Source organism: Piliocolobus tephrosceles, chromosome 10 (assembly GCF_002776525.5).
Source record: "Piliocolobus tephrosceles isolate RC106 chromosome 10, ASM277652v3, whole genome shotgun sequence".
Lineage (NCBI taxonomy): Eukaryota > Metazoa > Chordata > Mammalia > Primates > Cercopithecidae > Piliocolobus > Piliocolobus tephrosceles.
The window spans coordinates 4,784,275-4,798,639 of record NC_045443.1 but is presented as its reverse complement, the minus strand read 5'-3'; the positions used below and the strand labels follow the sequence as shown (position 1 = coordinate 4,798,639).

The 14,365-nt window shown below is 49.9% G+C and overlaps 1 protein-coding gene across 1 annotated transcript; it reads left to right on the top strand.

Moving 5' to 3' along the window:
* The first annotated feature begins 402 nt into the window (after positions 1–402).
* On the top strand, positions 403–12,022 carry FGF6 (fibroblast growth factor 6). Its single transcript, XM_023202072.1, has 3 exons — positions 403–792; positions 1,765–1,868; positions 11,773–12,022. Exons 1-3 carry the CDS (start codon positions 447–449, stop codon positions 11,947–11,949), a joined length of 627 nt encoding a protein of 208 aa, XP_023057840.1. The 5' UTR covers positions 403–446; the 3' UTR covers positions 11,950–12,022.
* The last annotated feature ends 2,343 nt before the right edge of the window (positions 12,023–14,365 follow it).

Here is a 14,365-nt window from a genome sequence, read left to right as displayed (position 1 = left end):
GTTGGAATGACAGTGGCTCCCAGAACCCCTGGGGAGCGTGGAGGGTGATGGGGGTCTGGGGAGGCGGCCAGGCCCAAGAGCAGGTTAATGTTACAGCCCTGGATAAGTGAGCCGGGCGGGTTGACGTCAGGGTGATGATGGGTGGAGGGGAGGGCCGGGCTGCTGAACCAACTATAAAGATAGGTCAAACCAAATATCATCAACTCGGAACGGAGCAAGCGGGCGAGCTCGAGAGCGTCCCCGAGCCATGGTCTCTACCGGCCGCGGCTCAGCCTGGGTCCCTCTGCTCTCAACCCGAGTGCCCCATGCAGGCTTTGGTTTCACGTCAGCAGCCTTCATCTGCCTTCCAAAAATAAGCCCCTGCCGCCATGCCGGAGGGAGAAAAACAAGAAGGGCGGTATTTTTAGGGCCATTAATTCTGACCACGTGCCTGAGAGGCAAGGTGGATGGCCCTGGGACAGAGGCTATTCATCACTATGTTCCGGGGAGCAGGACGTCTTCGGGACACGCTGTGGGCTCTCGTCTTCCTGGGCATCCTAGTGGGCATGGTGGTGCCCTCGCCTGCAGGCACCCGTGCCAACAACACACTGCTGGACTCGAGGGGCTGGGGCACCCTGCTGTCCAGGTCTCGTGCCGGGCTAGCTGGAGAGATTGCCGGGGTGAATTGGGAAAGTGGCTATTTGGTGGGGATCAAGCGGCAGCGGAGGCTCTACTGCAACGTGGGCATCGGCTTTCACCTCCAGGTGCCCCCCGACGGCCGGATCAGCGGGACCCACGAGGAGAACGCCTACAGTGAGTGCCAGCTGCAGCCAGTTGGGACGCTTGGGGGCTTGGGCTCATGCCAGGCTAAAAGGTGAAGGGGCCATCGCTCTAGTGGACAGGATGCACTATAAAGGGGACAGAAATGCTGCTCACCACTTAGATGATTCCACGTGACTCTACCTGGGTGCAGGCTCAGTATACTGGGGTCCGAGCATCCTGGCGTTCCTTGCCATCACCTTGGTTAGATCCTCCGTGGCACTATTTCAGCATTACTGGCCCATCTGATGCCTTGTAAGACCACTGGGAACCATTAGTCTGGGAAGCCTGCAAGGCAGAGGTAGGGAGAATGAGTTAGTATACTTGGATCAAATTTGACACAAGCTGATTTTTATTCAGCTTCTTTCTTGGAGAAGAAAAGGAAATTTAATTGCAAAATGTCCAACTGAAGCACATCCGTCTTTTTATTTCAACGAGCTCCCTCTGTCCCCAGGTTCTTATCCTGCAAGTTGTCAGCTTGCTGTTTGTTTAGTCTCCTATCCCAGAAAGGATAGGGGCTGCAGGATCCAAGAAAGCCATCAGCCATGGTGTGGCTGCTGTGTGTTCAAGATTAAGGGGGTTAAGATTTGTTGAAACATGTAGAGTACACATTAAGAATTGTCATCATCAGAATGTATTTTTTAACTCAAGTCAAGGACCTCAAGTAATTATGTCAATGAAAGCCCAGATTCAAAGCTCGTCTTAAATACGTAGCTAAGGGGTCATTGCAGTCCCTAACTCTGATATCAGAACTTTCCCTTGCAGAACTGGATTTTTAACAGCACAATGGCAGCACTTGATGAGTGCAGCAGCCAGGGTCTTCTAGAGTGAGAGGGATCGTGGATGGGGTGATGGAGAGTCGGGTTTTCTATGAGAATGGGGATGGACTGAGATGCCCTTGTCAGCTCAAGTTCCCACTCTGATTTGCATGAGCCTTAGGTAATGTGGCCCCCCTTTCCTTGTCAGGCCTGCTGGAAATTTCCACCGTGGAGCGAGGTGTGGTGAGTCTCTTTGGAGTGAGAAGTGCCCTCTTCGTTGCCATGAACAGTAAAGGAAGATTGTACGCAACGGTGAGTTCACCAGGCCGGGGAAGTGCCAGGTTTACAAGGCTTGATGCTTACACAGTTGAAGAAAATAATATGAATTTCTGAGTAGAGAAGTGACTATCTAAATGGGAAAGGAAAGGCTGTTAAAAGGAGCCTGTGAAAGGGAGGGGCCTTGCAGCTTCTGCTTCTTCAGCCTCATGGGTGATTGTCCTCCGCTCTGGCCGGTGTTTCTTCTGTCCCACCTGCTGGATGAAGTCCGTGTGATTAAACAGAAACCACAGCTCAGGGAGCCCGTGGGCCAGAGGGAAGCCTGCATTCTGGCATCCCGGCTTGCGGGCAGGTGTGATTCCCTGCATTGGCAAGGCCCCGAGAGCAAGCCCCTCTCTCTGCCTGGGTGTGCTGCTCCATGACACGCGCCCTGCAAGACGCCCCGGCCTAGCACGCCACAGAAAGAGCGGAATGGGAAGCTGTTTTCATCCTCATCAGTGTGCTGAGATTCTGCGCTAGCGTTTTCAATCCTCTGGTCTCTGATCGTATAAGCTGGAGAAGCAGCCTACCCATTACACACTTTAGGCAGCTACCAGTCCCACCCATTCCCATCCCCACCCCCATAGGTCACCCCTGGGAGCGCCAGCGCTGGCACTTGGGTTAATGCCACCAACTTCTAAGCACATTGACCAAAACCTCCGCTCTCTCACTGACCTACTCCTTCCTACAGCCCTCGGCCCATCATTTGGCTTATTCCAAAAGATGGTGGGAAAACATCCCTGTGAAGCTGAAGACTTGGAGGGTTCCTTTGACAGAAATGAGCCAGCTAAAAAGGAAGACCTCAGAGCAGGCCTCAAAAAATATCAAAGTTATTTATAGGAAGGGTGTGGAGGGCTGATCTACTGCCCCTTGGAGGATAAACTGAGGATTGGGATGGGAAGAAATAGACCCAGGACTGGCACTGGGTCCCAGGCGGGACGCAACATAGGAGATCTATGAAATACAAGAACGGGTTCACCATGTGGCCTCCGTCCCATCATCTTTAGTGCTAACATCTCTCAGTCCGGGTTGGCTTATGTGGACATATGGCATGCATTCAAATCAGTGGGTCTCCCACACAGGTCTGTGGACAGTTTGCATCTCTATCACCTTGGAAACGTGTTAAAAGTATGCATTTCCAGGTACCTACCTAGGAGATTCTTATTCAACAGAGCTGAGATGTGGGCCTGGAAATCCGTTTGTTTTTGTATTTTAAATTTGCCAGGGGTTTCTGAGGCATAGGCAGGCTTGGGGGACAGCAGGCTACATGGCCTCTGGAGGGCAGGGTACCACCCACTCCCCGTGTTCCGCTGAACCTGAGAGCTGGAGAGTGGGTGAGATGAGACAGAAGAGACATGTCCTTGTTACTCTCTCTGGAAAAGTGGTGGTGAGGATAGGAAGAGGCCTGGGGCCAACCAGGTTTTGGTGGAGCAGGTTCCCCCCCTGGAGAGTGCAGCATTCCAAAGAACCCCTTCTTTCCAGCCTGCATAATGCCCGGAACCCCATAGCATCAGGAAAGCCGGGAATTTGGGCTGTTGGCTGTGGGACTCCATGCAAGCAAGGAACGTTTTAGCAAGTAAGTCTCCTGGGAGAAAGCACAAATTTCATAAACTCTTCTTTCTCCTTGTCACCTTTATCAACAAGCTATTTACTACTGTTTTCTTCCTACCCAGAAAGGAATTGAATTGTGGGGAGGAGAAAATGCACAAATAGAGAGGATATTTACCCACTTCCCACTTTAAATCTCTTGGCCCTGGAAGGAGAAGCTGGGAAAGGCTGGGGAAGGGAATATATGATTTAACCATCAGAGAAAGCGCCGCGAAACGGGGAAGAGCATTCAGCATAGCGAAAGGGAAAGGAGGCTGACTCCCAGTGCCTGAAAACCCCACCCCAGCCCCAGCCCTCACTCTGCAGCACCATTATTGACGGATGACTTTAAAGGGAGTTAAGCAGGTTGATGAACTGCTGGGCTCACTACATGAGCAGAGTCCGGGAGAACGGGGAACTTCTGGAGGAAGGACCCCGCCCCTTCACCTTTGCCCTCCCACCCCTCCTACCTTCACCCTCAGTAGCATTTGGCCAAAGAGCATCTTCTCCAGGGTGGGAGCTTCACCTCGCTGGACCTCAGGGCCAGCCGGGCCTGCACACAGAGAGTGGGGCTGGACAGCTGTGCCCCAAGCCTGGGGCACCTGACGTTTCGTGTGGCTCAGGACCAGATGCTCCTGAGCGACTTCTACCCCTCCCTCTCTGCCCCTCAGAGGCCGTTATCACAGTCTAAAAAAACAATTGCCGACTGATCCCCGGAGCCAGGAAGACTCCCGCTGGTGATGATTTCATTCACACTATTTCCCTTTAAGCCCTCTGAGCGGCCTCATCTCCCAGGCTCAGCTGCTACTGCCACTACATGGGATTTCTCATGGGTGGGGGAGGGAAACTGGGCTGGGGCTGAGGTGTTGATGAGGGGGACAAGGGAACAACTCGTGGGCAGAGAATAAGGGCCAAGAAAACCTGGCTAGAAGTGGCTTCACACATGTCTGTCTCCTGGAAAGAGGGGTGGGGAGGCTCAGGACGGTTTGCTGGGCCCCTCCTTTAGACAATATAAACAGCTGCCCTGCCCTGCCTTGAGCACTGGCCTACTGCTTGTGTGAGGCTGCACAGGCTGCAGAGGGCTTTACGAGCATGATCTCACAGCACCCCTAGGAGGTGCATTTGATCTTCATCCTCCCTTTGCAGCTGTAGACACCGGGTCTCCAGGGTCACACGTCCAGCCACAGCTGTGTGCAGCCCTGTCTCAGGGCTCCGTGACCCGAGTTCCAGTTCCTGGCCGACCTACCCTCTAGCTACTTGTCTTACTTTGGGCAACGTCACTGAGCTTCTCTGGGCCTGGACCTCTGCTTTCTCAGGATGAGGCAGGAATCAGTGAATTCTAGCCCCCTTGGGTCTCCTTTAAAATGCAGAAAACAAAACATCAAGGATCTCCACCTGACAGTGGTTCTATCAGAATCCTTTAGGTCGAGAAGAATACACACTAGCCAAAAGATACCAGCAACTCAGTTATGCTTTCAAGTGATTTCAGTTTTACTAAGAATAACTGCATTTACATGCTTTTCGTCAACAGTATGACAATGTGCAAAGGAGAAAGTTGATTTTCTCCAGAGACTTTTGATTAGTATCTGGGGCACTGCATTGCGGGAGGGGAGGACCAGCTTTGCCTTGGTTCAGCTGCCACTCTAGCAGAAAACAGCACTCCTGAGGGAATGGGACAAAGGACACCCACCATGAGGAAGTGCTGGGAGATGGACCTGGAGAGCAGCGGGCGGCGCATGCCCTTATGAGGGGCCGGAGGCCCTGCATACAAATCCCTGCCTGCTACAAACTGCTGCACAGGAGTGAGAAGAATGAGACACTGGATGAAAAACTTTCCAACATTCCTAAATCAACAGTGCAATTGTGTGCTAGGAAAAAGAGTTGGAAAATGGAGGCATCTTCAGAGCTGACGGTATTTCAGCTAAAGACAGGAAAAGAAGCAGTCAGGGGCTGTAGAAGAAAGTCTTAGGACAAAGAGTTGGTTTATTTTTCCTTCTTGCCCACATCCTTCCACCCCATCCTTCTCCATCCAACCACTCCCAGGAGGAACAGGGACAAATGGCCCCAGCAGTCACAGGATGAAGATGTTTAAATGCAGGATTAGATCCTCACTGGTCCAGGTGACTTAGCTCTAAAGGCAAGAGGGTGGCTGTCTTGTCCACCTCACACTTTTAGGGGCATTTCTACCCCATGGATGTGCTTGCTCCTCTGCGAAATGCCCTTCTCCATAGCGAGTGCCAAATGCACATAAGTCTGAATAGACCCACATGGAATGGAAGACATTGTCACGCTGGGGCTTGAGCCCGGCAGGCCCAGGAAATGTGACCCAGTGGAATGATTTTCATTTGTCCAAGTAATCATATACGGTAGCTGCTTTTACGAACATGGCATTCACTTGGCTTGGGGGCGTTCTTCACCAGACCTGAGGAGCCAACATTCCCAAGCCATGAGAACTCAAAGCTCAGGGCTCTGATGAAGATGAATTAAGGCGCTGGGTCTTGAGCATCACTCTGGGCAGCAGGAAAATCCAATCAACCTGAAGCATTCAGGGAAAATGCACGTTCTCCCCTTCGTGCCACAGATGGGGGTGCTGAGGGTGGAGAGAGAGCAGCAAGGGGAAGGGTAGGGCTTCTAACACAAGCTTCATCTACTAGTTGTCTTTTTTCACTTTACTTTTGTATAGGATTCTGGGGAAGGCCAGAGATATGAGACAGGCTAGAGAAAAGAGCAGAATGGAAAGAAAAAAAAAAGTCGTAAACTTAAAAAAAAAAAAAAAAAAACCGTGTGTTCGTTGAGGGGGAGTGGATTTGAATGATCCAAAATCTAACGACCAGAAAAACAAACTACAATCTATACATCCGTGGCCACGCACGCTTAAACAATCATGTTTTAGGAGGCCCAGACGTTTAGAAGAGCCTGGGTTCTCAAATGCACACATTCTAGGCACCGGGAAGTAGGCAATGGTTTCAGAGTTTCTTGCCCAAGTCACTCAGTTCCTCCCACTTCCCCTTCCTCCACCTCAAGATTTCATTTCCTCTCTAGAGCTTGCAAACAACACATGAAACCTCTCCCTTAACCACCATCCAGATCAGAAATAAATTCTCTGGAACTGACTGGGCGGGTTACTCTCCAGGAACATACAAAGTTAGAACAGGGGGGAGGCTGGTGGGTGGAGAGGGGCTGTGACCCAACAAGGAGGAGACCACCCGTTTCTGATCAAAATGTTTTCTCACTTGTTTCCTGGCCCATCTGCTACGCTAAATTCCCTTCCCACTTTAAATAATGTACTTACTTGACTAGGTGACACATGAACTTGTTTTAAGGAGAAAAGGTATCAGAATATTCTACGGAAAGCCTCACACCTATCATCGTCTTGAAGCCACTGAATTCCCTCCCTAGAGGCAGCCACAGTTACCAGTGTATCATCCCAGTATATCATTCCAGAAATAGCCTAGGCACAACGTGCACGCACTGCTACCATCTTTTTAAAATCACACACACAGGAGCATACTATGCTAACACTTTTTCAAACCTTGTGTCTTCACTTAGCAATGTATCTTTGAGGCCATTTCATGTCAGTACGGAGAGGCTTCTTATCTTTTCAAGGCTTGTAGAATTCCATCATGTGGATCTACCATAACTGAGTCAGTCACTCCTTTTTTTTTTTTTGAGACAGAGTCTCGCTCTGTCGCCAGGCTGGAGTGTGGTCTCAGCTCACTGCAATCTCCGCCTCCCGGGTCCAAGAGATTCCTCTGCCTTAGCCTCCCAAGTAGCTGGGACCACAGGTGTGCACCACCACGCCCGGCTAATTTTTTATATTTTGGTAGAGATGTGGTTTCACCATGTTGACCAGGATGGTCTCAATCTCCTGACCTCGTGATCCACTCACCTTGGCCTCCCAAAGTGCTGGGATTACAGGCCTGAGCCACCTCAGTTACTCCTCTCCTAATAGAACATTGTTTTTGGTCTTTTGTTATTTAATACTGTAGTAACTTTTGTGCATGTGTGGGAATACATCAGTAAGATAAATTTCTAGTAGTAGGATTGCTGATCAGTTGCTTAGTCTTCCTTTACTCTGGTAGATGCGGCCAAATTGGTCTTTATAGAGATTATAACAGTGTACACATCGGAGGACATTAAATGAGAATTCCTACTTTCTACGCCCTCACTAATGAGAGCAGAGTGTCAAATGCTTTTCTCTTTGAAATCTGGCCACTAAACATGTGATCTCGCAGTTATAATTTACATTTCTCTTATTAGGCATATTCTCTTCTGCTCACATGCCACTGATATTTCTTTTCCTGGGAATCTTCTGTTTTATAAATGTTGTTCATTCTCTGGTGAGTTTAGGGTTCTGAATATAGTAACAAAATGTACTCTTTGACATATGTGTATATACAGATTTTCATCCAGTTTGCCATTTCTGTTATTTTATTTAAGGTAATATTTTTCAAGTAGAAGACTAATTTACTTATTTTTTTAAAATGGCTTTAATTTTTTTCTTTGTCCTGCTTAGAAAGATGTTCCTGATTCTGAGTTTATTTAAAAAACCCTTTTCTGGATTTTAATGGTTCTCTTTTTTACATTTAAATTTTTGCTCCTGTTAGAATTTATTTTGATGTAAGGGATAAAGTCATACACACCAAACTTTATTATTATTATAATAAAATGCCATTCTGTTGTTCCAACACCATGTTTTTTCTGGTGATTTAAAATACCACTTTTACTTTATATTCATGTCAGATTCATTTTATTTTACATCCATGTATGTTTTGGGATCTCCCGCCGGACTCTTTTGTTCATTGACCTGTACTGGACTTCTCATTCGCGTAGCTTTACTTGGAATGTTTCAATCAGTCCCGAGCTGAATTTTTCCTGGTGCTGCTGCTCCCAAGCTTGCCCACCAACAAGGGAAGTCCTGTGACAGGTTCTATGCCCCATGCACAGGGCAAGAAACCAGGGTCCAGAGAGGCTCCTAATGAGGGGCTGTGGTTCAGAGCCAGCGCCAGCCTCTGCCCTTTCTCTCGCTTCCTGCTCTTCCATGCAAGCTCACTGTCTCCCAGGCACTCCGTCAAAAACTGCAGAGCTTAAAAGCTAAATTGTCCAGTAACCCACAGCAAGTCTTACAGGACTGGTGATCCAGGGTAAGGCAGTCTTTTGAGGCTTTTAATGTAAAGTAGTTCATGATTTACTTGGAGAATAATACTACTACTACTAATTTGTTTTTAATTCTACTATTTAGCAAGCATTGTTCCCAGGACTTCCCATGCATTATTTCAATTAATGCTTAGTCCAATTCTATGACATAATTTTTCTTACTGTTCTTGCTTCACAGATGAGGGAATTGAAGCTTTAGAGGTTAAATGATTTGTCCAGGCTCACATAGCTAAGTAAGAGGCCATTGTCATCAGTCTAACCTCAAAGCTGTGGCACAAAGTTTTTTTTTTTTTTTTTTTGAGATGGAGTCTCGCTCTGTCCCCCAGGCTGGAGTGCAGGGGCGCGATCTCGGCTCACTGCAGGCTCTACCTCCCCGGTTCACGCCATTCTCTTGCCTCAGCCTCCTGTGTAGCTGGGACTACAGGCGCCCACCACTGTGCCTGTAGTCCAGCTAATTTTTTGTATTTTTAGTAGAGACGGGGTTTCACCGTGTTAGCCAGGATGGTCTCGATCTCCCGACCTCGTGATCCGCCCGCCTCGGACTCCCAAAGTGCTGGAATTACGGGCCTGAGCCACTGCGCCCGGCCACAAATATGTTCTTGACCTATGTTGATTAGTTCATCCTTTTTACCTTTAGGACATCCCTTCATTCATCCACAAATATTCACTGAGCATCCCTAACAAGAAAACAGGAAAGTTATGAAAACCCATCCGCTGGCCTGGCATTAACCTGTTGACATGGCTGGTGAACGCCTTCACATTGATCTCAAGCAAGTTAACATCGGTGAAAGTGCTTTGTTAACAGGCTGCGAGCGTGAGAGAAGACGACGGGGAAAAATGTATGAGGGAGTTTCCCTGTGTTCCCACAGGCAAGGCTGTCCCCTTGCCCACACTCACATTACCTTGAAAGAGCCACCCATGCAGGGGTCTCCTGACGTTTCAGTGCTGTCCTTATTTACTTATTTCTTTATTCTTGAGACAGGGTCTCACTCTGTCACCCAGGCTGGAGTGCAGTGAAACGATCATGGCTCACTGCAGCCTCGACCTCAAGCGATTCTCCCACCTCAGCCTCCAGAGTAGCTGGGACCGCAGGCATACACCACCACGCTTAGCTTTTTTTTTTTTTTTTTTCTTGTAGAGACAAGGTCTCGATATGTTGCCTAGGTTCCTCTCAAACTCCTGGGCTCAAGTGATCCTCCTGCCTTCGTCCCCCAAAGTACTGGGATTACAGGTGTGAGCCACCGAAACCAGCCATGTTGTCTTTATTCAACCACCATCCACTCAGCATCATGTACCAAGCAAGACACAGTCCTCATCTCAGGGATCTTGGAGTCTATTGGGAAAGAAAGTATGGCTATTCTAAATGTTGCCAGAGGGGTCCACTGAAAGGGCTCTGGGAGTCTTGGGGTCCTGAGGAGCAAGCTACTTACCAGCCTTCAGAACGGCAAGAGGTTCTCGTCCAGCTACACTGCCAGCAAGATGGGACACTAGCAGTACGATTCCGTTACAGAAGGTAGAGGACACCTCTGGCACAGCCTGGCAGCCATCGAGCGGGGTTTTTTTATACCCGAGCAAGAAAGAGTCAGAAATTATCCTCCACCCATTTCTCATTCTATATTTCTTTTCAAGAGTAGATCCCGGGTCTCTGGCTCCCACCTCGCTCTCTGTTCTTCTAGCCCCGACCCAGCTGCTTCCCCCACAAGAGCAGGAAATCCCTGCACACTCCCTCAGGACAGCCACCCAGGCAGGGTGCAGAGGAAAGAGGAGGGCTTGGGGTGATGTACTGGGAATGAATTTGTGCATGTGAGACAAAGTCCAGCATTCATGTTCTGAACAGGTGTCCCACACACACTCCTCTACCAAATTAGCATGGAAAGGGCCCCAAATTAGCATGGAAAGGGCCATTGTTTTTGTTGGTCCCAGGCTCCTTGGCATCACCTGTCACATTGGGAACCAGGTCCTTTTCCCCGTAAAAACTCCTGCTCCTCACCATCTCTGCTCCTGCGTGTCCCTGGAGAACTATGCCTTGGACCGCAGTCCTCAACCTGTTTGGCACCAGGGACCAGTTTCATGGAAGACTATTTCCATGGACAGGGTGAGGGATGGGGGCATGGGGAATGGTTTGTTCCACCTCAGATCATCAGGCATTAGATTCTCAAAAGGAGTAGGCAACCCCAGATCCTTCTTCACATGCAAAGTTCACATCAGGGTTCTTTCTCCTACGAGAATCTAATGCCACTGCTGATCTGACAGGAGGCAGAGCTCAGGTGGTCATGCAAGCGATGGGGAGTGGCTGGAAAACAGAGGAAGCTTCGCTCACCCACCACTCACCTCCTGCTGTAGAGCCCGGGTCCTGCACTGGTAAGGGCCACTGACTGGTACGGGTCTACAGCCCGGGGGTGGGGGACCCGTGGTCTAGGAGGTACCAGACACCTTCTAGGCTCAAAGTCAAAACTGAGAATGGGCCTTTTTGAGGGATAGAAACCTTGAGACTTAAACCAGGAAAGACAGACTGAGGAACAACAAGCAGAAAGAAAGAGACAAACCGTGCTGGAAAGGGCTTAAGAGATCCCCTATGTCTCCTACCCCTCCACCAACCACCTCTCTCCTTCTTCCCCCACCAGTCTGCAGAAAAGAGAACTGAGGCTGAAAGGGGAGGAACCTGCCCAAGGTCACACAACTAGGAAGTAGAAAAGTCACGAAATAGCACCCTGGGCTCTCATTCCTGCTCCAGTAGACTCCCTCTCACAGTGGACTTGAGAAAACAGCTTATCGTGTCATTTCCTGGTCTGTTCTTTGAATGGAACAAGTTACCATCTGGGCACTTCGTAGAAAGCACTCTGGAAGTCAGGAGACCTGAGTGGTAGAGCCTCAGCTCTGCCCCATGTGGCACAGACCATCATCCCCTGTGTCCCTGGGCCTTGGTTTCCTTATCGTAAAGGAGAGAAGGGGAGAGGAAACCATGAGAGCCTGCAGCCTCTTCCCATCCTAACCTTTCACCGTCCTGTCCACCCAGGATGCTCAGACCTCCCAGTGGTTGTCTCACAAAGAGAAGGGAAGGGGCACCTGGCAGGGGGGCCTACTGCCCACGGCCCAGCTGGCGTCTGCAGCACTCATTTGTAACCCAGTCTCTGCTGTTTGCCCGTGTCTTTCGCAGCCCAGCTTCCAGGAAGAATGCAAGTTCAGAGAAACCCTCTTGCCCAACAATTACAACGCCTATGAGTCAGACTTGTACCGAGGGACCTACATCGCCCTGAGCAAATACGGACGGGTAAAGCGGGGCAGCAAGGTGTCCCCCACCATGACTGTCACTCATTTCCTTCCCAGGATATAAGGACCCGCAAAAGAAGGCTCACGGATTTAAAGCAGCATCTGTTCTATTGGAATTTTGCACAAGCGAATAACTCCCCTTGCCCTCCATGGCTTCTGAATCAGGTTTATGTTGTGCTTGGGGAGATCCCAGTTGTTTCCCTCAGCCACTGGACCCCACGGCATGTAGCCCATTCAAACCAGGGCTGCAGTCAGCAACCTTAGAATGGCAATTGATCCCATGCTCTGACCTCCCTCCCGGAGAGAAGGTATCGGTGACACTTGTGGAATGTGACCATGTGCACAGGAAAAGGCCAGGGTAGGAGTTTGTGCGCACTGTTGTATATCCATACAGCTTTATATACATTCTCATAGCAATGGCATTTCAAAGCATCAGGTTTCTTTCTCCTAGCATCATCGCTGCGGGAATCTGCCTATAAGAATGTCAGTTGTCAAACCAGCAAGATTGATGTGTGCTCCCATTCTGCCTCTTTCCAATTATCTTTCCATTCAGAGGCCACTAACTACATGGGTTGCACAGGTCAGCGGGGAGCAGCTGTCCTCAAAGGGCAGAGACGGCAGAGTGAGAGGGTGTAAGGCTGAACTGCAAACCAGAGAGAGATCAGGCACTTCAAGCTTCCTGCCAGTGAGGGCTCTGGGGACACTGGGATGAATTGTCAGGGAAGCTGGGGGAGAAGCGGTTCTCTTCTTGGAGGAAAGGGGCAGAGCAGCATCTAGGGCAGCTGAGGAAGGCTTGTGGAGGCAGCAGAAGGGACTGGACGTTCTAGGAGAGCCACTCTGCCTGGAGAACTCAGGCTGTGTGTGGCTCCAAGAACAAGCAGGGGCCAGGCTGCCTGCCCATAATGTTTCCTCACTTTGAACTGGTCTTATTTTAACCTCAGATGACAAGGATCCTAATAATGGCAACCTCTTTGGCGAGGGGTAGGGGGACAAAATAGGGCATGAAGGAAGTAGACAGGCTTTGGACTACAGATGGTAATTCCTCTCCAAGTATGTCCAGGAAACGCACCCAAGTTCTCATCTGATACCCTCACTTCCTTCTGGCTCATCCTCATCTCACATACGCGCTGTGCCTGGATGCAGGATGGGCACCGTGACCTCCAGGGTTTGTGCTCTCTTCCTCCCTGCAGCAGAAGAGGAGTGATAATCCCGTGGAGTCAAGCAGCCAAGCTGAAGCAGCTCCTTGCTGCACAATGCCTTCTTGCCTCCTGTCCTTTGAGAATATTTAAAGCAGAGGTTCCCCAAGTGACTATAAATGTTGTCTGCCTGGAGCCTTCAGATTCCTGAACCATTGGAATGTTCCTAAATCTGAAACCAGAGAGAGGCATATCAGAGTGCAAATATTTCTGGCATATGTGAACCATCGAGTTACAAAATGACCTGACGCCCTCTGCGACTCTCGGGGGCCCCCGGCCTGCAAGACAATCCCTCATCTGTTGCAAATACCTTCATCTTCAACATACCTCGCTATTTGCAGTTGCATCCATCTATAGATAGATCCGGGTTGAGGGATTCTGAGCTGAAGATGGAGGTTGGCAATCGAAGGGAGAGACACCTTACTGGCCACCTCCTCTGCCCTGCAAATGTCAGGGAGGACATGTGCTGGGTGAGGAGGAAAAGGCCACATCCAGGTGTGCGAAGATGGAAGACACAGTAGAAGCCCCGGAGCACGGCCGACCCTTAGATGTGGCAGAAAAGGGAGAAAACTGGTCCATCTTGAGTCTGTGGAATATTGAAGTGCAGGTCGGCTTGGAGGCGGGGATAAAGCTCTCCACTGTTTTTTAGGGAGTCTCGTCCAGTGCAATCAGTCTCTTGAACAGGGTCCATCAGGAATGCAGGCACTCCAGACCCGAGGTGCATATCGGTTCCTAGTGGAGGTGAAGTGTGGGATGGCTGGTGGACGGCGTGACTGTCATCCAGAGAAAAAAAGGAGAAAGACGTTTTGGGTCCCACAGCGTGCTTTCCTTTCTTCCAAGGTCTTTCAGCTCATGTGACATGAGAGGACCCATCTTCAAGAGAGTCCCCAAAGCCTCGGGCTGCCAGCCCTTCCTTCAGGTCTCTAGAGAATCACAACACTGCTCAAATCCTGGCAAGGCATTTCCCCAAATGTCCACTTCCATTTTTCATGCTAGGAGTGAGAAGGAGAAGCTACGAAGTGCCTATGATCAAGCAGACATAATACTGAGCCGCTGCACTGCGGTTGCACCAGCACCGGTTATGAGGGGCTGGGTGTCTGTCTAACTGGTACCAGGGCCGATGCTGTATCAGTTGCTAGTATTTGGGGCTTGTTTGTGACAGGGTCTCGCTCTGTCGCCCAGGCTGGAGTGCAGTGGTGTGATCTCGGCTCACTGTAACCTCCACCTCCCAAACTCAAGCGATTCTCCTTCCTCAGCCTCCCGAGTAGCTGGGACTACAGGTCC